Raw genomic sequence first — 27,895 nt, 5'->3', positions numbered from 1 at the left:
TATACATCAACATTTTCTTTTTCCAATGGTATGGTGTTTGGAAAACTTCTGATCCTCAGACAAAGAGTGGTAAACATAAAAAAAAAAAACAAAAAAAAAAGGACAAATATGGGATTACCACACCCAGACAAACCTCTTTGGTGGTGGTATTCGTCAAATGGGAGGCTAAAAATGATAATGTAGTCAGAATTCATTCTAGAATAACAATATTAAAGAGTCAAAATGTAAAGGGACATGCTTCATAGCTACTTTTTTTATAGTGTAAATCATACAATGTTGTACTAACACTTTACAGTGCAAAGGCTTTCATGCTCGTGGCTGTGAATAGAAACCTGAATAGAGTGGATAAAAGCATGGTGGCTTCTGGTTAGAAACAGAATTTTTCTGCTTTTAAACACCAAAAAGGCACTTAGAGTATAAAAATAAAAAAGTGAGGGAAAAACCTTTCTAAATACAGTAAATCTAACTGGGTAATGGAAGTGAATATTTTTTAAAATTAGTCATTTGCAGTTTTGGGTCATACTGGCCATATACCATCAAACTATTTATTATGTAGAACACCAACCTGAATGTCATTTGCCGTAAAGTAGTATCTAACAAATAAACTTTTTAGAGCAATAAACAGATCTTCAACACTGGTGTTAGAAATCTTCCAGCATGATAGAAAGTCTTCTTTATTCAAGCACAGAACTTTTTTTACAAGTAGAAATTGGCCTTGATACAAAAAAGTCACCATTTTGCTGCACAACCCAGAAAACTTCATAACTAAAGATTGTATTATCTATAGCTGATGAAAAAAAACATGGTAACAATTCAGAGAACGGGCAGATGTTATCTATTCAAAGTTTAAAAAAAGTAATATTATGACTAGGATTATCTGCAAGTTTGGATGCCAGAGTGGCCAAATGCATACAGTATAAAAGTTTTAACACATTCCAGTATAGCTTGTGACAAAAGGGCCATGTGGGTTACAGTCACTTCTAGTTATTGTACACATATGTTGTTAACTGTAACTAGTAGCATATTTTTGTCATACAAAAAGGGACAAGGCCCTCACCTGCTACGGTCTATGAAATCCTAAAAGTATAGTTGTGTATGGTGATCTAAAAGGGCAGGTCTCTTTCTTTCATTGGTATTTAGTGATATATCTGTATATGGAAACATGATAATTTTTTTTTCCTCAGCCCAAAGTAATCTCCTCAGTCTTCAGTGCATGACGACAACATAGAATGCCATGTCTGGTAGTATGTAGGCTTTTTCTCTTTTCCAAATAGTGACTAATGCACACCATAACTCAACCAAAGTTGCAAATCATTTTATTCAGCTGGATGAATTAGTTAAATAAAAGAATTTCTATAGTGTGCACTAGTCAATATTTGGTAGTGTGGTGGATTCAGCCCTTCCAGAGCCACTATTGAACGCCAATAAATACACTGTAAAGAACTGGGGACAAGTCTTTAAATAAAGGACCTTCTGCTTTTGGAAGGAGATCACAGGAAGGGCTCCACATTTATTTCTAGAGCCGAGCAGGGTAGCGTCAAATCGAACTTCGTGATGACATCAGGGTGTAAGACGCCCAGTTTCCCAATGCTCTTGCCATCAGCCAGTATTTCCGCACAACGTCCAGGAAAGAAAGCTGGATCTGTAAAACACATAAATCATCATAATGATACAACTAGAGCTATAAAGGTAATCTGGCTACTACATTTTATGTTTTATATTATAATGTAACATAATTTATTGAAAACAACATTTAAAGGTTCAAAATGCACAAGTAATATTTTAATGACTGCACACAGGCACTTGTTATTTGATAATGTTAAAGGATATATGTACAGTAGTTTCCCAAAATCCGCTCTCATATGACCTGCCACCTTGCTCAAATAAAAATCCTAAATGCTGACTAATGGCTTCTTGGGCTGTTGAAGCCTACTAAAAGCTGAGCAGCATTTCAAGCTGTCAGAGCTGGAAACCTGATTTCTATAGAGCAAAAACATACATCTGCTATAGACAAAAATTAAAGGCAGATACTGCGGTCATGAGGGGATAAGTACTCGGTGGTGCCACTCCAGACTAAGGTGTAGAGCTCCATTGGCACTCAGGATAGCAGGGACGAGTAAGAAAAACTCATCCAGTGAGCAATTAATACAGTATTTAGGCATGAAACTGACACTCACCATAGCTGGTCCTAGTATGGATGTATACATGTGAAAGCCTCCGGCTGGGTTCACACCGGTCTGGCTGCAGTTTGCAGTTGGGTGTCCTGTGTGTTTGTGTTCATCGGCTCAGGTGCCATTCAGGTACACATTTTTCCCTGAACTCGCACCTGAACTGGACCCAAAAAAAGCACAGAGCCCTTTTTTTAAATTCACACCGCAGCCACCCACACTCACATTGTGTGAATTGGATGCAGTGTAAAACTCATCCAATTCACATATACACTATTTAACCAAAAGTATTGGGACACCTGCCTTTACACGCATATGAACTTTAATGGCCTTAGTCCGTAAGGTTCAATATTGAGTTGGCCCACCCTTTGCAGCTATAACAGCTTTAACTCTTCTGGGAAGGCTGTCCACAAGGTTTAGGAGTGTGGCTCTGGCAATATTTGACCATTCTTCCAGAAGTGCATTTGTGAGGTCAAGCAGTGATGGGAACTCTTAAGGCGTCAGCATACCAAGACATTTTGGACAATTTCATTCTCCCAACTTTGTGGGAACAGTTTGGGGATGGCCCCTTCCCGTTCCAACATGACTGCCCACCAGTGCACAAACAAAGTCAATAAAGACATGGATGAGAGAGTTTGGGGTGGAGGAACCTGACTGGCCTGAACAGAGTCCTGACCTCAACCCGATAGAACACCTTTGGGATGAATTAAGAGCAGAGACTGCGAGCCAGGCCTTCTCGTCTACATCAGTGCCTGACCTCACAAATGCGGTTCTGGAAGAATGGTCAAATATTCCCAAAGCCACACTTCTAAACCTTGTGGACAGCCTTCCCAGAAGAGTTGAAGCTGTTATAGCTGCAAAGGGTGGGTCAACTCAATATTGAACCCCTATGGACTAAGACTGGGATGCCATTAAAGTTTATGTGCCCCAATTCTTTTGGTAATATAGCGTATGTGAACCCAGCCTCAGTAAATGCCGCACCTCGGGCCACGCTTTCTGACATGTTTCACCCCACCCACCAGGGCTTAACCTCTTAGTGCTGGCGCCTTCAGACCCTTTAAGAGATTTATGATGCCAGGAGGTGGGGGCTCGGCTTAAGATCAAACGACCGCCGTGATTGGTTGTCACAGCAGTCACGTGGTCTGAAAGCTTTCAGTGAGGCAACGGTAAGATTGCTGGGAGCATGCAGCACACACTCTCGGGATAGGTATATTGGCAGCAATTCACGTAAATATGCCGCCCCTCAGCGCTAAAGGACCAGGCGCCAAGAGGCCGCATATTTGCGTACAGCTGGAGCCAAGGGGTCAATCATATGAATAGGCCCCAGTGAGTGGGGCAAAAGATGTCAGGAAGCGTTGGATAGCAATAAAACAGCGCTTGCCTGAAACGAATGAATCTGGCAAAAAAACAATATAATTTAAATGTGCATCAATGTATAAATAGCAACAATAAAGTGCTAAAGTGTTGCAACAAATAAAAGTGCTACAGTGCTCCAAAATATCCACAAAAGTGAATAAATGTGCTTGAAGGTATAAGGTGCTGGAGTGCTTGATATGCATCAAACGGTGTGGGGTGTTTCACTCCCCTCCTGTGACCCCACTCACCAGAACTATAGGACCCTCAGCTATTACAGTCTGGGGTCAGTAGAGCTTAATGCTGGTGAGGTCAACACCAATGTTCCTCATTGTTAATGCCCCACTCTGTTGCCAACCAATTGATGCACAAACTTTGAAGAAGTAAGGCTTGGTGTTCGCTCTCCAGACAGTCTGTGTCCCGCGTCATCCAACTAAATCTGCACAGGACAGAAGATCTCCTGTGTCAGGAGATGTCAGGAAGCGTGGCCCAAGTAGTAGAATTGACTGAGGCTTTTACATGTATACATCCCTACTAGGACTGGCTATGGTGAGCAGCGATTTCATGCCTAAATGGTCATGAAAAGAAACACAGCACAGGGCACTAATCCCAATGCACATGTTTACTTAAAGTGGCACAAAACTCTGTTAAAAAATATATATACTATATATTCGAGTATATACTGTATATTCAAGTATGTATTTTCACTCAAACAAGTACTTTCTATTGATCTCAGCCTCCTCCAAACCTTTCAGTTCCTGCTGTGACCTGACTTCCTTTTAGAGGGCGGCCTTGCCCGCTCCTGAGATGGAATACTAGAGACTATGGGGTTTCTGGTGTGCATACGTCACCGCACATGACGCAACTAATGTGCACTGTCTGTTCCAAAGAGTTGAAAGTGAGGGGGAAAGAAGCAGTTGGGGATCTCATGGAGAATATTACAAGGAGGCTGAAAAACAGAAAATTAAAAGAAAAATAGATTGGGGGACATTAAGTAGTGGATGTGTATAGATTATTTTTGGAGAATAGTGATATTGTTTATCGTACAGTGTTACTTTACAGGTTAACAGTATTTCAGTACTAACTTGCCTGCCCTCACAACCATAGTGGTGAAAAAAAGGTTATGTTATAGAAAGAATTCTCATACTCTTTATCCTGCGTGGAGCGGAGAATGAAATTAGATATGTGTGTCAGGTATATATGTGGTGGGTAGGAAAGTGCGCTGATTCAATATAGGGTGTGCTGCTACCTTAGAGTGTATGTTGTAGAATAGGTAAAGAAATCAGGTGCGCTGCCCTAGTGCATATGTGCAACATACAAAATGATGTAAACAAATAAACCAAAAATGCAATAATAATGCAAAAAAATGAAAACGTATGCAAATCGTGTAAAACAAAAAATGTCCAGAAGGTGACTAGTGATACACCAATGTGCAATAAACGTCCATATTATAAGTCCATAAATAAAGTGCAAAAAATGGTGACAAAAACTTCCAGCTTGGGGAAAGGTGAACTGTGATTGGAAGGTGCAAAGTCCCACCACCAGCTTGGCCTCTTACCAGAAGTTAAACGTTAAGGGCATATATGAATATGACCGCTCCAAAGGTCATGCAGCCAGGTAGAAAAGTTCCCAGAAATACAGAAGGCACTCTGACACACTCGTGCTCCCTAGACTCTTACCGGACAAAAGCCAAACAAGAAGCCTGGTTCTATGGTGATGAGTGGTCCTGCCGGGGGTTACTGGACTCTAGGATGGCTGATGTAGTTGCTTGTGTCCAAGAGGAACAGACCCAGTCAGAAAGCCTGACGAAAGAAGATCCTGCCAAAGGTGGCTAGACTCTGATTGGCTGCTGTAACTCCTTAGTCTGGTCGACCTCAATAATAGGGGACACAACAGAGGGGACCGCAATGGTGCATTACCAACAGTAGATTTTTATTAAAACAAATGGTTGCACTTACAGTTGTGAAGACAATAATAGCGAGTTCCCTCACGGAGGAGCTGTATGGCGGGGTCCGCCTGCAGTGCGGACCGCTGCCTGGTCTAGATGTGATGACGCGGCGCCTCCTCTCTGACGCGTTTCTCCGGATAGGGCATCCACTTAGATAGGAGGTAGAGCCAGCGCCATCACTACCGCCAATATATATGCCCTGTAGCAAGTACTTCCGGGGTTCGGGACCCTCCCCTTCTTACCTGTAGACTGGCCACTTATCATACTCTTTACTAGCAAAGTCCAAATCAACCAAAAGGGGATAAGGGGACTCTTGGGCATCACCAAATATTGTTATGATGTGTGGTTACAGTCTGGAAGGTCGGGATGTCCACCGGAAGTACTTGCTTTGTTTACTTCCTGTCGTCTCATATCTATGATGCTGCTTCCTGTGCTGATGACAAGGGCATTTCCTGTGTAAGCAGGAAATGATGCTGCTTCCTGTGCTGATGACAAGGGCATTTCCTGTGTAAGCAGAGTATGTATTCCTCTCCCCCACAGGCATAACAGCCAATAGGAAGAGGAAGCGGACGATCTCCACCTACTACTTAATATACAGAATATTGTTATGCCGCATATCTTCTACAAACTTTCATATCATTGCAGCAAAATAGATAGGAGCCTTGAGGAACATTGAAAAAACATTAAAACATACAAACTTTTAATTCCATTGAATTGACCGGGCTACTTAACCCTTTCTAGTGTATGATGGTGTATAATGCTTTTATAAAAAATCATAAAAAAGCTGTGGGGTAACTACTAAGCTTCCCGCCAGCTTGGGTGTATTAAAACACGAAATTCTGAAAGAAAAATGAATAAAAATTCCTACCAAAAGTGGAATTGGAATTAAAATAGTATACTCAAAAAATAAAATAAAATTAAAATTAAAAAGGAGGAAAAAGTTTTTCGATTTGAATTTCTTCAAAACTAGCTATTAGAATGTGGAAGAAGATCCTAGTCACAAATGTTGTAGCTCCATGCAGAGACCCCCACACTTCTAACTAATAGAGGAAACATGAAGGAAATGGGTCAAATTTCCAGTAAAGGGAGCATGGGACATAAATGTCAGCTGTTATTAATAAACGCATTTATGTCCCATTCAATGTTGTGTCCTAGGGGCTTGTAACTTCTGAGCTCATAGATCCAGAAGGTTTCCCTTCTGGGAATTGCTCTTTTCATATTACTCCCCCGCCAGTGGGGTTGATACTTCTCGATTACAATAATCTTCAGTTTGCCCGGATTTTTATGGTGGTGGGTGGCAAAATGTTTCGAAAGACTGTGACCAGGGAAACCTTTCCGAATATTGGCCAGATGTTCGCCTATTCGGATGTTGGCAGTCCTAATCGTCCTCCCCACATATTGCTTCCCACATTCACAGGTGACCAGATATACTACCCCTTTGGTGTGACAGGTGATAAAATCCCTAATGGGGTAGCTCTTTCCTGTGGTGGTAGAGGTAAATTGCTTGGTCTTAATGGTAGTAGCATTTAGACAGATATTACACCTCCGGCACGGGAAGTATCCTTGAAGGTTAGGGAAAAATTTAGGAGTTGCAGGTTTTTCAACGGGATTCCTAGCTATAATTTGTTTTAGGTTCTTAGCCTTTCGGTAGATCATTGTTGGTTTGGATGGAAGCGAAGGACCCAATAACGGATCTTGTTGTAAGATTCCCCAGTGCTTCCGAAATATGTGATTCAGCCATCGATAGTGGCTGGAGAATTGAGTTGTGAAGGCAAACTCAAATTTTCCCATAGCATCTTTTGATTTATCTTTCTCCCTAGGGACAGATAATTCGGATTGTTTGAGAGTTGCAATTTCACGTATCTCTCCTTCTAATTCATTCCGGTCATATCCCTTCTCAATAAACCGATTCTTCAAAAGCTGAGCTTGTGTTTTGAAGTCTTCATCTTCCGTACAGTTGCGTCTAATTCTCCTGAATTGCCCTTTGGGCACAGATTTTAACCACATGGGGTGATGGCAACTGTCGATGGAGATGAAGCCATTTCGGTCTGTCGGTTTTTGGTATGAGCTGGTAATGAATCTTTCTCCTTTCCTCCATATTACAAGGTCAAGGTAGCTTATAGAGGTGGTACTCCATTGGTAGGAGAAACGTATATACCCCAGTTGTTGCAATTTAGCTTCCCCATGAACTGGTGTAAGCTTGCTTCCTCTCCTTTCCATATGATTAGGGCGTCGTCAATGTAACGCCGCCACATCACTAGCTCGTTAGTTTTCTCCGCGAAGATGTTCCTATTTTCCCATAGAGCCATGAACAGGTTGGCGAGGCTGGGGGCAAATTTGGCCCCCATAGCCACGCCAGTCCGCTGTAGGTAAAATTGTTGATTATGGTAAAAATAGTTGTGTTCCATACCAAATTGGAGAAGTTCTAAAATGAATTTCTTCTGATTTAACGGGATGTGATAATCTTGGTCTAAAAAGGTGCTGACAGCCTCGTAGCCTAACTCGTGGGGAATAACAGTATATAATGAGGCCACGTCGGCTGTGACCATTATCACATTCCCTGGAACTTGGAGTTCAGTGATCTCTTGGATACATTGGGTGGTATCCTTCAGGAACGCCGGTGTCTCCTGAACTAACGGCTGGAGGAAATGGTCCACATACTTCCCTATCCGGGATGTAACCGAGTCAATGCCACTAACTATCGGTCTCCCCGGTGGCTTTATGAGGCTCTTGTGGACCTTTGGTAGGTAGTATATGGTAGGAATTCGAGGTGCAAGAGGTATTAGGTGTTCTTTCTCCTTTTTACTTAAAATGCCATCCTTATGACCTTTGGACACAATGCGTTCTAACTGCTTTTTATAGCTCCAGGTAGGGTCCTTCTTTAGGATTTCATACGTCCTTCTATCAGACAACAAATTGTCCATTTCCTCCATGTAGTCCTCTTTCTTTAATAGGACTGTACCCCCGCCTTTGTCCGCTGGGCGGATCACCAAATCCTTTTTATCACATAGAGCTTTAATACCATTCCATAGATCTTTTTGTGGTTTAATGGAAGCATCTTTTTGTTCCAACTCCTTGAGAATAACATCTCTGAAGATCTTGATATGGTGGCTGGATATCCCAGGGGGGTTAAAGAGGGAAGCATTCCTCAGATTAGTAGGTATACATGTAGGCTGTTTGTAAGAAACATAGTTTCTCTCGTGGGCCTTGTCGAGGAAATGACGTTTGATGTTGAGTTTTCTAATATATTTGTGTACGTCCAAAAACGTCTCGAACTTGTTTAAGGATTTTTTGGGGGCAAATTTCAATCCTTTCCCCAGAGTCTGTTTTTCTGAGCTGGTAAGGTTAATCCCACTCAGATTGAAGATGCCTCCTGCCTCTATTTGTTCTTTTTTCTTGGACGTTCCTCCCCTGCAGCCCCTGGTCGTTTTTTTCTTTTGGCTTTGGCAGAGCCCCGGCCTAAAAAACCCTGCGGTTTGGTGCTGATGGGGGTTTGCGATTGCTCTGGGTACTCATTTATCCATTCCTCCTCCTCATCTTGGTTGTCCCTAAGAGACTCATACCTATTTTCCACAGGAGGGTAAAAATTCCTCGGGGTTTGAGGGGTTGCTGGGTAATAATCAGAATGCTCCCTGGGACCTCTTCTTGGAGATCTGGACCTGGATCTTCTATAGTATCCTTCATAGTCTGACTCCCTTCTCCTTCTTTCTCCCCTAGGGTGTTCGTATGCGGCATTCTCATACCTATTCCTACTTTCATCTTTTCTGGACTTCCTTTTGGGCTGATGTCCAGATGGCTGTTCCCTCAGGGGTTTAAATTTCTTGATATTGTTACTGGGACCTTTCCGCTCTGTATCCCTCTTTAGGGAAGTCCCTGAAGTAACATTCCCACTGGTGCTTGCGACTGGTTCAGCAATGCTGATTTGTCTTGACCTTTCTTCCGCCACTTCCATTTCTGAAGGGTTGGTAACAGCTCCTTCAGTTGGAGTTTCGGATACTAAATTAAGTTCCCATTTGAAGACTTTAGACGTATTATAGTCTTCCAGGTCCCGGAAATATTTTTTCCTCTTTTTAATTTTCTGTTCTTCTTCTTCCATAGCGAGAATTTCTCTTAGCTCTTGATTGTAAACCTTATATGCTTCCTCTTGCATAAAGGGAGTTAGTTTCTCTTTGATCTCTAGAATCTCTTTATTTAGCCTAATAACTTTTTTCCTCCTCTTGTCAATTAAAAAATTTAAAAGACTCATCCCAGCTCCGTTGAAAAATTGGAACCATTCTTGGATCTCAGGTTCTCCCTGGTCAGGATTGATGTTCCACCTCAAGCTCCTTGGGACCATCTTCTCCTGGACGTATTTCTCCAGGAAGACGATGTCCCAGGATGGGAAATCCAGCCACCATATCAAGATCTTCAGAGATGTTATTCTCAAGGAGTTGGAACAAAAAGATGCTTCCATTAAACCACAAAAAGATCTATGGAATGGTATTAAAGCTCTATGTGATAAAAAGGATTTGGTGATCCGCCCAGCGGACAAAGGCGGGGGTACAGTCCTATTAAAGAAAGAGGACTACATGGAGGAAATGGACAATTTGTTGTCTGATAGAAGGACGTATGAAATCCTAAAGAAGGACCCTACCTGGAGCTATAAAAAGCAGTTAGAACGCATTGTGTCCAAAGGTCATAAGGATGGCATTTTAAGTAAAAAGGAGAAAGAACACCTAATACCTCTTGCACCTCGAATTCCTACCATATACTACCTACCAAAGGTCCACAAGAGCCTCATAAAGCCACCGGGGAGACCGATAGTTAGTGGCATTGACTCGGTTACATCCCGGATAGGGAAGTATGTGGACCATTTCCTCCAGCCGTTAGTTCAGGAGACACCGGCGTTCCTGAAGGATACCACCCAATGTATCCAAGAGATCACTGAACTCCAAGTTCCAGGGAATGTGATAATGGTCACAGCCGACGTGGCCTCATTATATACCGTTATTCCCCACGAGTTAGGCTACGAGGCTGTCAGCACCTTTTTAGACCAAGATTATCACATCCCGTTAAATCAGAAGAAATTCATTTTAGAACTTCTCCAATTTGGTATGGAACACAACTATTTTTACCATAATCAACAATTTTACCTACAGCGGACTGGCGTGGCTATGGGGGCCAAATTTGCCCCCAGCCTCGCCAACCTGTTCATGGCTCTATGGGAAAATAGGAACATCTTCGCGGAGAAAACTAACGAGCTAGTGATGTGGCGGCGTTACATTGACGATGCCCTAATCATATGGAAAGGAGAGGAAGCAAGCTTACACCAGTTCATGGGGAAGCTAAATTGCAACAACTGGGGTATACGTTTCTCCTACCAATGGAGTACCACCTCTATAAGCTACCTTGACCTTGTAATATGGAGGAAAGGAGAAAGATTCATTACCAGCTCATACCAAAAACCGACAGACCGAAATGGCTTCATCTCCATCGACAGTTGCCATCACCCCATGTGGTTAAAATCTGTGCCCAAAGGGCAATTCAGGAGAATTAGACGCAACTGTACGGAAGATGAAGACTTCAAAACACAAGCTCAGCTTTTGAAGAATCGGTTTATTGAGAAGGGATATGACCGGAATGAATTAGAAGGAGAGATACGTGAAATTGCAACTCTCAAACAATCCGAATTATCTGTCCCTAGGGAGAAAGATAAATCAAAAGATGCTATGGGAAAATTTGAGTTTGCCTTCACAACTCAATTCTCCAGCCACTATCGATGGCTGAATCACATATTTCGGAAGCACTGGGGAATCTTACAACAAGATCCGTTATTGGGTCCTTCGCTTCCATCCAAACCAACAATGATCTACCGAAAGGCTAAGAACCTAAAACAAATTATAGCTAGGAATCCCGTTGAAAAACCTGCAACTCCTAAATTTTTCCTTAACCTTCAAGGATACTTCCCGTGCCGGAGGTGTAATATCTGTCTAAATGCTACTACCATTAAGACCAAGCAATTTACCTCTACCACCACAGGAAAGAGCTACCCCATTAGGGATTTTATCACCTGTCACACCAAAGGGGTAGTATATCTGGTCACCTGTGAATGTGGGAAGCAATATGTGGGGAGGACGATTAGGACTGCCAACATCCGAATAGGCGAACATCTGGCCAATATTCGGAAAGGTTTCCCTGGTCACAGTCTTTCGAAACATTTTGCCACCCACCACCATAAAAATCCGGGCAAACTGAAGATTATTGTAATCGAGAAGTATCAACCCCACTGGCGGGGGAGTAATATGAAAAGAGCAATTTCCAGAAGGGAAACCTTCTGGATCTATGAGCTCAGAAGTTACAAGCCCCTAGGACACAACATTGAATGGGACATAAATGCGTTTATTAATAACAGCTGACATTTATGTCCCATGCTCCCTTTACTGGAAATTTGACCCATTTCCTTCATGTTTCCTCTATTAGTTAGAAGTGTGGGGGTCTCTACATGGAGCTACAACATTTGTGACTAGGATCTTCTTCCACATTCTAATAGCTAGTTTTGAAGAAATTCAAATCGAAAAACTTTTTCCTCCTTTTTAATTTTAATTTTATTTTATTTTTTGAGTATACTATTTTAATTCCAATTCCACTTTTGGTAGGAATTTTTATTCATTTTTCTTTCAGAATTTCGTGTTTTAATACACCCAAGCTGGCGGGAAGCTTAGTAGTTACCCCACAGCTTTTTTATGATTTTTTATAAAAGCATTATACACCATCATACACTAGAAAGGATTAAGTAGCCCGGTCAATTCAATGGAATTAAAAGTTTGTATGTTTTAATGTTTTTTCAATGTTCCTCAAGGCTCCTATCTATTTCGCTGCAATGATATGAAAGTTTGTAGAAGATATGCGGCATAACAATATTCTGTATATTAAGTAGTAGGTGGAGATCGTCCGCTTCCTCTTCCTATTGGCTGTTATGCCTGTGGGGGAGAGGAATACATACTCTGCTTACACAGGAAATGCCCTTGTCATCAGCACAGGAAGCAGCATCATTTCCTGCTTACACAGGAAATGCCCTTGTCATCAGCACAGGAAGCAGCATCATAGATATGAGACGACAGGAAGTAAACAAAGCAAGTACTTCCGGTGGACATCCCGACCTTCCAGACTGTAACCACACATCATAACAATATTTGGTGATGCCCAAGAGTCCCCTTATCCCCTTTTGGTTGATTTGGACTTTGCTAGTAAAGAGTATGATAAGTGGCCAGTCTACAGGTAAGAAGGGGAGGGTCCCGAACCCCGGAAGGGCATATATAATGGCGGTAGTGATGGCGCTGGCTCTACCTCCTATCTAAGTGGATGCCCTATCGGGAGAAACGCGTCAGAGAGGAGGCGCCGCGTCATCACATCTAGACCAGGCAGCGGTCCGCACTGCAGGCGGACCCCGCCATACAGCTCCTCCGTGAGGGAACTCGCTATTATTGTCTTCACAACTGTAAGTGCAACCATTTGTTTTAATAAAAATCTACTGTTGGTAATGCACCATTGCGGTCCCCTCTGTTGTGTCCCCTATTATTGAGGTCGACCAGACTAAGGAGTTACAGCAGCCAATCAGAGTCTAGCCACCTTTGGCAGGATCTTCTTTCGTCAGGCTTTCTGACTGGGTCTGTTCCTCTTGGACACAAGCAACTACATCAGCCATCCTAGAGTCCAGTAACCCCCGGCAGGACCACTCATCACCATAGAACCAGGCTTCTTGTTTGGCTTTTGTCCGGTAAGAGTCTAGGGAGCACGAGTGTGTCAGAGTGCCTTCTGTATTTCTGGGAACTTTTCTACCTGGCTGCGTGTCAGGTATATAGTCTGGTATACTCGCCACACACCTGGTGATGTCTGACTGTTAGATGGCATCTGATTTTAGTGATAAATTAAATTTAGCGATACATTGTGCATTCACTAATCTCCTACTTCAGTCTCCTGGCATCTGAAAGATCCGCTTTAAGGTAAATGGTTACACAGTTAATGTGTATGTAAACCTTAACAATGAACCTCTTTGATTTGCTATGTTTGAAAGTGTTTTTCTAAACCTGTTCAATAAGTGCAAACAGCTAGTAATCCAGTAAAGTAATGTTTACTCTGTATTGTTATAATCCCCCCCTGCCCAGTTCTGTCTGTGGACTATTAAACACATCCCCTATGTCATAGAAATGAGTAGAGGAGGTGACGTTCTGTAGTCCTAACACAGTTCCTGTCTTACAATGACAACGCTGCTCTTCTATATATACAGTACAGTGAGTGAGTGTTGTCACCCTAGGACAGGAGGTGTGTTATGGGGCAGAATCACAAGGTAATAATGAAAGAGAAAAAAAAAAAAAAGCTTAAAAACAAATTCTAGTGCAGTCATCATATCTAAGGACTGGAAAGCTGCAATATATTATATTTTTATACTTGGGTTTCAGATACCCTTTAAAGCCTGAGTAAAGACATTTTTTGTTTTGCATAGAGTGGTTAGGGGTTAGAACACCTGTCAGAATTTTTTATAACGGTTTCCATAAACATTGATGGCTGTAAAAGGGTTATTGTGGGCTGATCATCCCCTATCCAGCTTTATGTGTTACAGTTAGTGTAAGTAGTAATAGTTAGTAGTTAGTGTAGGCTGGTTGTACCCAAGTTGAATCTTTGGTCAACTTGGTACACTCAGCCTGCACACACGGTTCAAATCTCGCCCGGCTCCTGGAGATTTGAGCCGTATGAACTGTCTATTTCGATAAATTTGTTGGTATCCTTCCATGAAAAAAGAAGAATCCCAATTTTTTTCCTGAAATAACTCCCAACTAACAAACGTAATTGTCATCCATCATTGTTCATTCCACATTTAAAGCAGTAGTAAACCTGTAGGAAAAAAATATAGCCATGCCCCCTGCAAGTTAATGCCATATCGTGCTAGCATGCACTGCATACTAGCCCATTATGACAGATTTACCTTTCAATCAGAGCCCTTCAACAGTGTCTCCCTCTGGGTTTGTGCACTCAGGCTGCTTAAACACCTGGGCCACAATGTCATCACACCCATGCATACACACAGGAGTCACGACTGCAGCTATAGCTCTTTGCATTGACGGCCCTCTGTTTGCCATATATATATATATATATATATATATATATATACACACACACACACCGGTGACATCACATGAAGCCACAGTGAACATATTCTAAACAGCACGTTTAGAAGGTATTCAGTATAGGAAAACCTTATTATGAGCTTACCTGTATGACTCTTAAGCCTTAATTATGTTGCACAACCGGCAAACACTGCAAACAAGCAATTTCTGTAGCTCTCAGTGAGGTTAGTTTGGCCCATCCTTCTTTAGCAAACTGCTAAAGCTTTCTCAGGTTTGAAGGGTGTCATCTCCAGACCACACGTTTCAGCTCTTCCCACAGATGGGTGGTAGAACTCAGATAAGGGCTCATAGAGGGCCATTTCAAGATTGGTCCAATGTTTTGTTCATAGTCCCTTTTGGGTGCTCTTAGGGTCATTATCCTGTTGGAAAGCCTATGTATGACCTTTGACTGAGAAGGAGCTTACTGACACCGGACAGTGCATTTCTTCACAGAATTCCTTGATAGTCTTGACAATTCATTGTGCACTGCACAGATTCAAGGCAACCAAGTGCCAGATGCAGCAATGCAGCCCCAAAACATAACCACCAAGCCTCTTCCATGTTTTACAGGGTGTACAGTGTTCTTCTCTTTGAAAGCACCATTTTTTTTTTTTATCTGTGCACACCAAGTTGATGTGACCTGCGAAAAAAGCTCCAATTTTGTCTCATCTATCCAAAGGGCATCCTTTCAAAAACACTGTGGCCTGTCAATATGAATTTTAGAAATTCCAGTCTAGTTTTTTCCTTTAGGGGTAGAGTCTTTCTGGGTCTTCTTTCTTTGAGCTTAGTGTCACTCAAATAGCGATGCATGGTGCAATCAGACATTGATTTACCCTAACCTTGGGGTTCAACTTGTATCTCTTTGAAAGCTTTCATTAACTTTTTGTTTATCATTCACACTATCCTTCTGTTAAATCTGGGGTTGATTTTCCTTTTGCAGCCACATCCAGAGAGGTTGATTACTTTTCTCTATTTAAATAGGCTGACTGACTGATTACAAGATTAAAGACGCATGATACTAATTACAGAAAACAGTTTAAGTTTCAGCCAGTTCACATCGGACCGATTTGACATGTCAAACAGCATGCCAAATCGAAGCCTATTGCCCGCAACGGCACAGTCCGAATCAATGCAATGCTGACTTTGCGGCACAGCACTGATTCCCAAAAGTAGTTCCTGCACTACTTTTGGTGACTTCGAGGGGATTTCAACAGACATCTGTGCATGAACCCACACAGATGTCTCTTAAATTGCACCTAAAGTCAGACTGAAATGCTGGTTTAAATTGTGCAAGTTCAGCTGAACTCGCACGATTTCAAGCCCGCATTCAGCGTGAACCTAGGCAAAAATATCATTATGCTCAAATTATTTATACTCTTTTCTAGGAATACGAACAAATCTGTCCAGGTTATTTTAGAATGTCTTTGTACAATGTTTCTTAAAAAGAATGTTTCTCTCTTTTCACACTTTCTTTGCTTTACTCTATTACACACCAAAGGTATGTTGCTATACAGTATATTTTATTTATTTATTTCAGGTACTTATATAGCGCTGTCAATTTACGCAGCGCTTTTACATATACATTACACATTCACATCAGTCCTTGCCCTCAAGGAGCGTACAATCTAAGGTCCCTAACTCACATTCATACATACACATAGTAAGGCCAATTTTATACAGGATTCAATTAACCTACCAACATGTCTTTGGAGTGTGGGAGGAAACGGGAGTACCCGGAGGAAATCCACGCAGGCACAGGGAGAACATGCAAACTCTAGGCAGGTAGTGTCGTAGTTGGGATTCGAACCAGTGACCCTCTTGCTGCTAGGTGAAAGTGCTAACCACTACACCACTGTGCCGCCCACAATATATGAGACAATTGCTTTTAATGTTGTTACTATTCAAGAGGAATGGTGCATTGTTTCAATTGAACTGTAAGGGTACTGAAAAATTTGTCTGCATTTGTATATGGAAACAAAATGACTGCACATTATTTTACTACACTGTGCTGTCAATATCATACAGTCCGGCTTATTCAATAAGGCAGTGCAAATAGCAGCAAAATGCATTGACTCTATACGAACCAGGAAATCTCTTTCAACGCAGTTAAATTAAACTTGGTTGATCGCCATGGGTATTGATTTTGCCGTGTCGTTGGGCATTTGGACTCCCATATAAAGCAGATATTTTGGCTGACTTCTCTGGTGTAGTAACACAGTATGGAGGACTAGACCGGGGGAGATGCTTTCCAAGCAGCAATTTGTTTGATTCTCACGGTACTAAACTGCCCAGTATGAAGCCCCAAAAAGGTTCCTACAGCTACAAGGTTCACTCATTAGGGAACAAGAAAAAATAATTGGAAGAATAAAGAATGGACATGGCATAAGAGTAGCGTGCAGCACAATACATTGAAGACACTGGATCCATGAAATGCTTTCAACATTTTCTACTGCATTTAGAAAGAGGTGTGAAATCAGAGAATGGAGCACACAGTCGCCAATAGCTGTGAAATGGGCTTAGGACCCTTCTGCAATAAAAGGTTTAGGATAACACTCATTCAGCCCGTGGCACCCTTGCCTTAAGAATCCATACTGATAATTAAGTCATTATGATAATTACTCCAGAAGTGATACGGAGTCCAACTTACAACTTGGAGGCTGCTCACTTTCTGCAATACACCTTTTTTTTTTTTGGATACATGTCTAATGAATATAAAAACAAAAAGGCAATCTTTTGAAACAATCATGCCATGTAGTAAAATGCAGCTCAGGAAACATTAACTAATAGTAACCAAAAAAACAACAATCAAACGTTGAATGCAGGTTGACTATATTAAACCCAACTACTTCTCTCTCAGATCCGGTGATGAGACCACCTCATTGGGGTTCAAAATTCTCATCTGCTACAACTACCATGAGGCATATCACTCTTGCTATTGGGATCTCTGTTTAGATGTGATAATAAGAAACCTGTACTGAGAAAAATATATGGAGGCTGTCTTTGCTAACTTCTATTGCAGAGAATGCTAGCTGTCTCATGGTCATGTTGATCCAGTAGCTTCAATACTTTCTGTGGCATTGACCTGGAACAAATATACAAATTGTGAGTTTTAACTTCCCTTTCCTTTATAGTGTGCATGCTTGTTCCTGGTCAGTGATTAAGAGATCACTGGCACCAGAGAACGATCATTCTTAAGCCTTGTACACACGCAACGATTATCGGCCGACCGATCGGCCGTCTTTTGTCCAGTGTTGTTGTGTTGGTTGGAATGTGCTCTAGACTGCACACGAATTTTCTCGGCCAACAACAACCAACTTCAGAAGTGATGTCATGTGCTGGTTTACTTTCCGTGTGTTTTTTCTTCTCTGAGCATGCCCAGTCTTGCTCATCTGATTTTTGTCTGCCAAAATCTGTACTGACTGATGGAAAATCGGCTGTTCTGTTGACGGCCAACAAAAATTTTATAGCATGCACACCAGATTTTGTTCGGCCGAAAAGTCGCAGTCGGTTGTCGGAAAGCATCATACTAACAAGCTGAAAATCGGCCGATCGGACGTTGGCCGAAAATTCACGGCCAACAATCGTTGCGTGTGTACGAGGCATTAGGCAGTAAGCAAAGACACCCCCTTATTTCTCTCAATGCAGGTTTCCCTAATTAAGGAGGAGAAAGTGGCACAGACAGCAACACACCTTAGCTTCAAGATAAATACAGAGAAGTAGATAGGAAATAATGGGTACAGTCTTCAGCTCTTATTTTGGGGGTCCCTGAGAGATTTAAATAGAAACTATTTTTAAACAGTTTCACAGCTGCTATCTAGGTATTACTAAAGAGAAAAAAAGATATTCCTAAGAAGAAAAGGAATGGGTCCACAAAGGACTCCAACCAACTGGAATCAGTTACAAAAGACTAAGGAACAAAATATAATAAACCACTTTACGGTTTTTATAATGGACAATGTTTGTACAATAACATAGCTTGGTTTATTATTTGTTCACTGCTATTGTGTTTTATTTGTTTCCAGGTACATGGTGGTCTTGAATATGAGGGATTATTTTTTGTTGAGCTCAAAAGCCTTTCACTATTCCCATAAAGTTATTTCAAAACACCAATGATGCATAATATCAGTGCTAACTGCTACTCCATTATTGTTTCCTGGAGATACAATGAAAAGCATATTATTCCATACATATCAGAAAAACATTATATGTATAAAAATATGAACGCTAAAGACAATTCCTGTATCTTATGACAGCATCTTCCAAATGAACATTTTGGTCATTCATGTTTATATGTTTAGAGAACCTGAACCTCAGAGCTTTGATATCCACTCCCCTGCATAATTAATTCCTCACAACGCTAAGAATTTTCTACACGGTGGGAACTGACAGATGTGCCTGTGAACGGAGCATGAACAGATGTGAACTTCAGCCACCATGACACTACAGGAGGGTAGATGCTCATTCCCCTAAAGCCATAGATGTCACTTTATTTTCTAGAGTCCACTGGCTTGTGAATAATCACATAATTACAGCTTCTACAGACGGTCCTATGACTTCTGTACTTGGATAGACAAGCCCATCTATACATGCAACTCTGCCTGGAACATACTGCAGCCTTTACTGCCATGTCATGAACCACAGAAAGGGTTAAGAGCTTGAGGCCCAAGTGTCATTTGTATCAACTAATCTTTATCACATTTTATGGACAATTAAATATCAAAGAGAGGGCTCTTCTTATCCACTAGAATAATGCATTTCAGTTTCTTTCTTGTGTGTGCTTCAAAATGAAAACTGGGAATAAAAAAAATCTTCAGGGTAATATTATAGGCTTAAACATACCTGCCCAGGCCTATAATTTGATAGGATGTGCGGAAGCGAAAGGTTCACAGGCAGCAATTGAGAAGCAGCTTTAAAGGCTAGAATCTGAGAAACACTTAAATATTTCTTTCATCTACAGCTGAGCTCTGCTGGTAACATTTGTAAGCTCCAGTTGACGTTTGATGCACGTTCACCCAACAGACCTGAACATAAGGAACTTCAGCCAGTAAGGACCACTGCGCTAGACACTTTCTCATCTTTCTATTTGGAGGGTACACAATGAACACATTACAAAGTGGTAGAAATGTGGTTAAGCCTCGGTTTCCACTAGTGCGGCTACGAAGTCGTGCTACTTCTAGCACGACTTCGTAGCAAAAGTAAACCGCGGCTTCAGTTAGACTTGTCCTTCATATATAGAGGGAAGTCACGCTCAAAAGTAGTACACGATTTACTTTTGAGGTCGCGGCAACTGAAGCCGCGGCAGTGGAAACGGGCCCCATTGAAAACAATGGGTTTTGACTTGCTGTGCGACTCGACATGTCAAGTCGCACCGCAAGTCACACTAGTGGAAACCGAGCCTAAAATAAACTCAACTCAAAGTCATTAAAGTAGACCTTTTATTTCATCTGCAGAAAAAGTGTCTACCACTGCATCTGCACCAACATAATTTAAAAAAATTAAATCAAAGTTATTAAAGTAGACCTTTTATTTCATCTGCAGAAAAAGTGTCTACCACTGCATCTGCACCAACATAATTAAAAAAAATTAAATCAAAGTTATTAAAGTAGGCCTGGTCATGGTAATGCCCCCCAGCTGATTGCACAGCTCTCACTGCGACTCAGTGGAGGTGTGTCAGGTTGCTGCAGAGAGACCACTGCTTACACAAGGATAGCAATATTGAGTGGAAAATCAGAGTAGTGTAAATTAATCACACAAGCGTGAGTGCTTAAAATCTTGTGTGACGTAAGCCATGCTACTACCTTCTACATCGGTTGAGATTAAGACTGTCCAAACAAAGCTTGGAAACCATAAACCAATTCAGTTGTTATTGATTTTTGTTTTTTCATTAGGAGTCGGTTCACACTAAGGCGACACGACTCTGTACTACTTCGGGGGCGACTTGTGCATTGCCATGCACCACGACTTCGGAGCGACTTGCATGGACTTCACATAATGGAAGTCTATGCAAGTCGCTCCGAGGTCGCCCCGAAGTAGTACAGGACCCTTTTTCTAAGTCGGAGCGACTTGTGTCGCTCCTATTAGAACGGGTCCTGTAGCGGTCAATGGACCGCCTGACAAGTCGCGCTAGTGTGGACCGAGTCTTAGTGCTCCTTTATTCGTGCACTGTTTCATACAGCCTAAAGCTTTATCAGCTAAAGAGGAAGAACTAACAGGCTTTCAACAAGTTTCAAGAAGTGCTGAACCCTGCTAGCAGCTTGCCTAAAGCGACAATCAGCACTCCCATTTGTATTTGTGTTCAGCATTTACAAACTGGAGCTAGATGGTACTTTAAACTCTCAAACAAAGCTTGCTGAAAGCTCTACTAATGCTTTGTCAAAGCGTGCTGTTAACACTACTGTACTCTTATAAAAGCTGAAGCCTGTGTGAAACAGACCTTACAGGTCCTCATTTAGCAGGCCCATCTCTCTCATCATCCAATCCCATCTAATGGTACTTGTGCATAAAGGTTTCTGTAAGCTCTCTTCTGTCCTAGCTTTCTAGGAATCCCGAGATGTCAGCTGTGAAACTCAGCATAAAAATCAACTTGCACTTCTTGGCTGTGGCTATGTGCGAGGCAGAAGTATTGAGTGGCTGCTGCTGTTTCAGCCATAACTAAAGTGAAATTAAAGGAAGTGGAGAGTCACAGGGTCTGGGTGTTTTTTGTTTTTTTTTGTAAATAACAGCAGCATGGAAAAGCTAAACCTAAATTAGTTTCTCTTTTATGTTAGATCCTAAATAATGAGTCCTGATTGAGGTTATGCAAGAATATTTGTGAACATTTATGCTTCAAAGATTATATACAGGTGCATCTCATAAAATTAGAATATCATCAAAAAGTTAATGTATATCAGTAATTCAATTCAAAAAGTGAAACTCGTATATTAGTTAGATTCATTACACATAGAGTGATATATTTCAAGCATTTCTTTCTTTTATTTTGATGATTATGGCTTACAGCTAGTGAAAACCCAAAATTCAGTATCTCAGGAAAATTAGAATAATACATACCGTAAGTATGACGTCAATCTGACGAAACGCATAGAGCGTAATCACGTCATTTCCTTGCTACCTTGGAACGCACATCCGGTGTTTGGAACGCATTGCGTTCTGGAAGTATACCGCGAACGAGGAAGTTGCGGTCCCTATACCAGTGTATGCATGTTTACCTGTTTGCTATGTGAGTACCGCTTTTATTTCAATAAACTCAGAATTTTTTTGCAATACTTCACTATATGAGGCTCTTCTTCTTATGTATGATCTGGAAATTGCTGCAATCATTTGATGGGATGCTGAGGTTATATTGAATATACTAAGCATATGAGAGAGATGATCCAGTGGAGCCACTGAAGCCACCAGTACTTGGGCCCTGTCTGCCAGGAAGGAATCCCTTATAACATCCTGCTGGTTACCCCTGTAGGGGTATTGAGCTCCGGTGAGTGCGGGCAGAATTGAGAGGGGAGCACTAGTTTCCTCACCCAGCACGTTCCACTTGGATCACCCTGAGATTCACCCATCAATTTTCTCTGGAATTTTTTCACCAATTAACCACTTTGATGGACTTATATTGCTGAATTCAAGTGAATCCCTTTTTTCACCTACTGGCCACCCTGAAGAGCAGGGCTCTACAAATACAGTTGGGCAGGCCGCACCAAGTCACTTTATATTTAATCAATCTGTGGTTCTCTATATATTTGCTTTTTATATATAATTTATAAGAAATAATTATCACTACGTCACTTTATTAGTTATCTATTGATTACGTTAGCCTTTGTGCAATATCACCAGCTTTGGACTTCTCTTTTTTGTATCTGCTGGTACATTCACTGACCACTTGCCAAGATATTTGGGATATTTATTTACTTATACATCCGTCACTTTCCACTGAGCACCTTATATTTATTCATATTTACATTTATATTTATTGGCATTACAATACATTTATTAACCAATAATTTATTGTTCACACCACAATACAGAACCCTTTGCTGCACTATTGGCACTTTTTATTTATTCATATGTATTGTTTGCAATCATTGTGATGTAGAAAAAGTTGATACGTTTACATGTACTTTGGAACACTCTGTTGAAATATCCCACCTTCAATGTTTACATATAGTGCCCCCTAATACCTGTTGAAAGGCAGTGCCATTTACCTCACCAACCCCTTTAAGCACTACTGAATACAATCCATTGGATCGTATTTTGAGGTAGGCTGAAGCCTTTAGTTATTCCATAGAAAATCTCAAAAAAGTGAAGCAGCTAACACACTCAACTGACATGTATTGAAAAATACGATATATATATATAATAACGTGCAGCGTCAAAAAAAATACTCACTAAAGAAGTACAATGATTAAAGTGAACAATGTGACTAAAATATCATAAAAGTCCCAAGCGCAAAAACGTAAAAATCAATTCCAGGGTGATGTGCTTGATCCACGTAGGACAACAGATCCCAACACCAAAAGGAAATACATATGATTACGCTCACCGGAACAAATGGACCCAACTTGTCATATGACAAAAGTGTCAGATAGGCTCATAAGATATCCTGAAGGTCTTCAAACTGCAGTAGAGGATGTTCACGTTTGCAGACGTTTCAAATGGCCAGATGTAGTAAATCTCCTCTCTCACCAGATTACATGGAAAGGATAATCTCAGACAAAGCAAACATAGTGTAATTCCACTTAAAATAAATTTATTAAAAGTAAAAAATACACTTCACTAGGCAGTGAATGACAGAGACATGAATCCAGCAGTCTTTGGCATAGTCCTGGCTGCATGAGGGAAAGACCTGACGCGTTTCATCAAAAATTATTTTATCAAAGGAAAATGCCAAAAGTTTAGTTATTCCATAGCACGGAATTCCTAAACCCCTTGACTATGGGATTTAGGCTCGCCTGACCTAAACCCCATAGAAAATCTGTGGTGTATTGTCAAGAGAAAGATGAGACACACCAGACCCAACAATGCAGACGAGCTGAAGGCTGCTCTCAAAGCAACCTGGGCTTCCATAACACCTCAGGCTGATCGCCTTCATGCCATGCCGCATTGATGCAGTAATTCATGCATTTTCTGAGATATTGCATTTTGGGTTTTCACTAGCTGTAAAGTTATAATCATCAAAACTAAAAAAGAAATGCTTGAAATATATCACTTTATGTGTAACACATCTATATAAAATATATGTTTCACTCTTTGAATTGAATTACTGAAATAAATTAACTTTTTGATGATATTCTATTTGTTTTTGTTTTCCATAAAAATTTTGTATTGAGATTCAGTAATTACAAAGAACTGCTCAATGACATATGAAACTGAATGCAAACCAAAAGATCAGCAATAAAATGAACAGTGATATGGGTCATACCACACAGTGAAAAGAATAATCCTGATGGTCGGTTCCAGGGCTAGGGCTCCAGTAATTGCATACAAAATTGAAACCTCATAACCGCAAGGTAATATGAGCAACTAACATGACTGAGTAAGACATCAATAAGGTGCCACTGCAGCACAAAGAAGGCGAGAATTAGCCAGGTTGATGTGTGCCAGAGCCCTGAAGCAAAGGGAACCTACAAAAGGTGACAAGGATCATGAAGAACCAAAGGATAAACAGAGCGCCTGCCTAGTGGCAGGGTGAGGTATCTTGTCTTGAGTATGACCCAGAGGAATGCCCATAGGCGTAAGGCTTTGGATATTCTAATTTTATGAGATGCACCTGTAGAAATAGAAGCAGTAAGTAATGCTAAATAGGGGGAATATACCTGTAAATCTAAAAATAACTTTGAAAAGGACCCATAGGTGTGAGGCCCAGTAAGGTCTGACAATGGTTCAGATGACCAAACTCATGGTTTTTCACACAGTGGGGTTGATTTACTAAAACTGAAGAATGCAAAATCTGATGCAGCTCTAAACAGAAATCAATCAGCTTCCAGGTTTTTTTGCCAAAGCCTAATTGAACAAGCTGAAGTTGGAAGCTGATCATCTATCACACTGCAACAGGATTCACACTCTCTAGTTCTAGTAAATCAACCCCATGCTGTCTTCCAGCTCCTTAGTAAACAAAACTGCATTAAAGGATAAGTTCATCTTTTTGTAACATGTTACACCCATATTCAGGGTGTAACATGTTACAAATTTACCAGCCCCCGCACCCTCTGATCCCCCCCTTTTGGAAGCGAGCAGGGGATCTTCTCCCCTCACTCACTGACACAATCTAAAAATAACTTATTTGCCCGCGTCATCCACTTACAGTGATCTGCAAATGGGAAAACTACAAGTCCCGACAGACTTTGTGGCTGTCAGCTTGTAGTTCTCAATTAACTACCAAGGCACTGTTGAGCACTGTGGTAGTTCCTTGATTCTTCCTGTCAGTGTGAAACTGCCTGCCTATACGATGTACAGGCAGACAGCTTACAAATCTGCAGGAGACCGGCATGGCATCAGCGATCTGCTGATCGCTGCTGCAATGCTTTCCAGGCTACTAAAACAAAAAATAGTAAATGCACATTTTTTTACCTGCAAAAAAAATGTGCATTTATTATTTTTTCTTAAAAGGTGAACTTCTCCTTTAAACAAAGGATGGTGTGGTTATTTGTTAATATTCTTCCTAACTAAAGGGATCTATTAGTTGATACAGTTGTGCAAACTTAGAAGATGTGTTTTTAGATAGACAGTTTGCAGAGAAGCACCATCAGATTTCAAGAGGCCACTCACCTCTAATGTTGGCCAATTTTAATGCAATTTCAACCAGTTTTTCATTGTTTTCACCTACCACCAACAGTTTTTACTAACTCTGTGAAATAATCTAGACCTATGTATTTGGTTTCCTTTGCCCAGGAAGCGTCCATCATATCTCACAGGGGCTAGAGTACGTTAAGTTAAAAAATACATAAATTTAAACCTTTCATCGAAAAGTCTGCATTTTCATGATAACTTAAGAGTGAATATGTAAATTATTGCATAAGCTAAACTGCGACAGTCTCTTCAAAATGGTACACCACTTAGACCAGGCAGAGTCATGCAGGTAAGGGCAGTTTATGTTCTGTACACAGCAGGTATGGATAGGTGTGGTATAAGAATAACAAGATCATTTTTATGCAATATACAGTGCAGATTAAAGGCACTGGTTGCACAAGGGACCCCACAGGGAGCTGATAATGACCCATCAAACTGTATCTACACTCAGGCAAAATCTCCAGCTGTGATGACATAATTGAATGCCTTAGACATCAATTAATTTCCTATTCTTGGTTTTACTAGCTTTTCTTATTTATAGCACTCCCTGCATTTCATGCCAGCTTAGTGGACCTCGGACTTTCCAGAAAAAGTAGCAATTACAGGTGCACCTAACATTCAGGTGACTGCTGACTCCAGTAAATTGTGATACGCTTAATGCACCAGGGGGTGCCACCCAGCCTGCTAAAGTACACCACATATTCAGCGTGTAAGGGTGGAGGGCTTGAAACACAATTATCTACACCTGAGTGTCAGCAGGTGCAAACACCTTAAATACACCTGTGCAATTGTTTCAATAAGTCGCTTGGAAAATGTTAAAATGAAAGGGCTCAGGGTTCTAAGCAAGTTATTTGCCAGTCAGTAATAATTAGTCAACCCAAAAGTGATATGCTGGCTATAGGTTGAGCTTATTAGGCTGCGTCAGCCCCTGGCTTTAACTGCCTTGATTCCCAAATCTGTTCCTGTCCACATGTACATTTTGGGTGTACTCACCTATCTAAGTTTTTCAGTTCCTTCTTTGGCATTCTTCCAATATATATATATATAAAAAGCCGACTGGGGGAATGGAAACCCACATAATGACCTCAGCAGGTGTGCAGACCCAGGAACCTAAGCTCAGACATCAACAATATCAGACAATAAGCCCCATGGCACGCTTACAATCTGTCACTGGCAACATGTTACCAGTAGCAGGATCGCTTAATAGCATAGATTGCCTTTGCTTGCATTCTGTCATTCCCTCTGCTGCAGGATGTGTTTTGCCAGCAACTGAGCAATGTCTTGCTCATCTGGCCATTAGGCCAGGATACAGGTGATGATTTATCTGCCCCTCTAAAGGGATTTTGTCACTAGTGAGTCAACAGTTGCAGGATCGCAAGTGTAACATTAATCTAATAGAGTCCCTGAGATATACCAAAAGGTCAGAAAGTTTAACCTTTCAGCATCCACTAAAAAAAGAAAAATGAAATACCAATTTGGGTGAACTTACTCTTTCTTTGAAATTAAATGTTGTTTTCATTTTGTATAGAGTGGGGAAGGAATAGAACCTCACTTGGGTTTTTTCTGCTATCCCCAGCTCCTTTAGAAATATTTACCCCTACCGACTTAGAGGCGACTCCCATTGAAGTCTATGTGCACAAGTCGGATAGAGGTCGCCTTGAAGTAGTACAGGAACCTTTTCTGAAGTCGGAGTGACTTCAGTAGTGCATATTAAGTGCATAATGTAAATTCATTTACATTGAATTTGTAATGACAAGAGACTTGGGGCGACTTGAGGGCACACAAGTCGCGTCCAAGGTCGGAGTAGTGTGAACCGGCAGTAAAAGCTGTCAAGAACTCTAATCTTTCCCCACTCTAAAAACTAAAACAAAAAGCTTTTTTAACTGACTTACATTTTAAAATTTGGGAATAATTATGTGCATCTATTAACCCCACTTTTTGGTGCCTTTTGAAATCTGTAAGGAATTTTTTCCTGAGCAAATAATGCCGGCCATATACAAAGCAAAGTTGGGAAATTAGCTCAATTCCATCATCAACACGAGGGAATCCCTCCTGATAAGCCAATGTGTTTTCTTAAAAAAAACAAAAAGGAGAAGCGCTCTAAGTGTAGACAGTTTAATAATACATAAGAAGCAATGTGTGTAGTAACTCACAAGACATAAGTGAAAGTCAGGCTGTGTAACATCATCAGATCTTTAAAGCATCCTCTGGGGGGAGGGAGGTGGTGATGTCCAATCCAAAGCGCCGTCCGTGGCTGAGTAGATGTTTAATGGGAGGAAATAAAGCCGGCAGCCTCCCGCCTCAGTGTACGATGAGCGGTCAGATGGAAGTGACCGACGGCTGCAAGGTTCCGTGGATGGATGGACGCTCTCCCGTCACCAGGGGTGATGAGTTCAAACAGCAAAGGAACGGCAGGCACGACGCGTTTCTGAGCATGCGCGGGGTCGATGTACCCGGCGCGCTCTTTCCTCAGGTGCTGGAGAGCCGTGGACTCTACAAGGTTTATA

At 41.2% G+C, this 27,895-nt stretch overlaps 1 protein-coding gene across 1 annotated transcript in view; it reads right to left on the bottom strand.

Moving 5' to 3' along the window:
• Nucleotides 1–1,122: 1,122 nt before the first annotated feature.
• FARSB (phenylalanyl-tRNA synthetase subunit beta) overlaps nucleotides 1,123–27,895 on the bottom strand; it is a 119,309-nt gene continuing 92,536 nt past the window's right edge. Inside the window, exon 17 of the mRNA XM_082249395.1 lies at nucleotides 1,123–1,642. Coding sequence (XP_082105521.1) covers nucleotides 1,491–1,642 — 152 coding nt within the window. The 3' untranslated portion in view covers nucleotides 1,123–1,490. The remainder of the gene's footprint in view (nucleotides 1,643–27,895) is intronic.

Source organism: Pelophylax lessonae (genome assembly GCF_965119305.1).
Source record: "Pelophylax lessonae genome assembly, chromosome: 3".
NCBI classification, from domain to species: Eukaryota; Metazoa; Chordata; class Amphibia; order Anura; family Ranidae; genus Pelophylax; species Pelophylax lessonae.
This window is presented reverse-complemented; position numbering and strand designations above follow the sequence as displayed.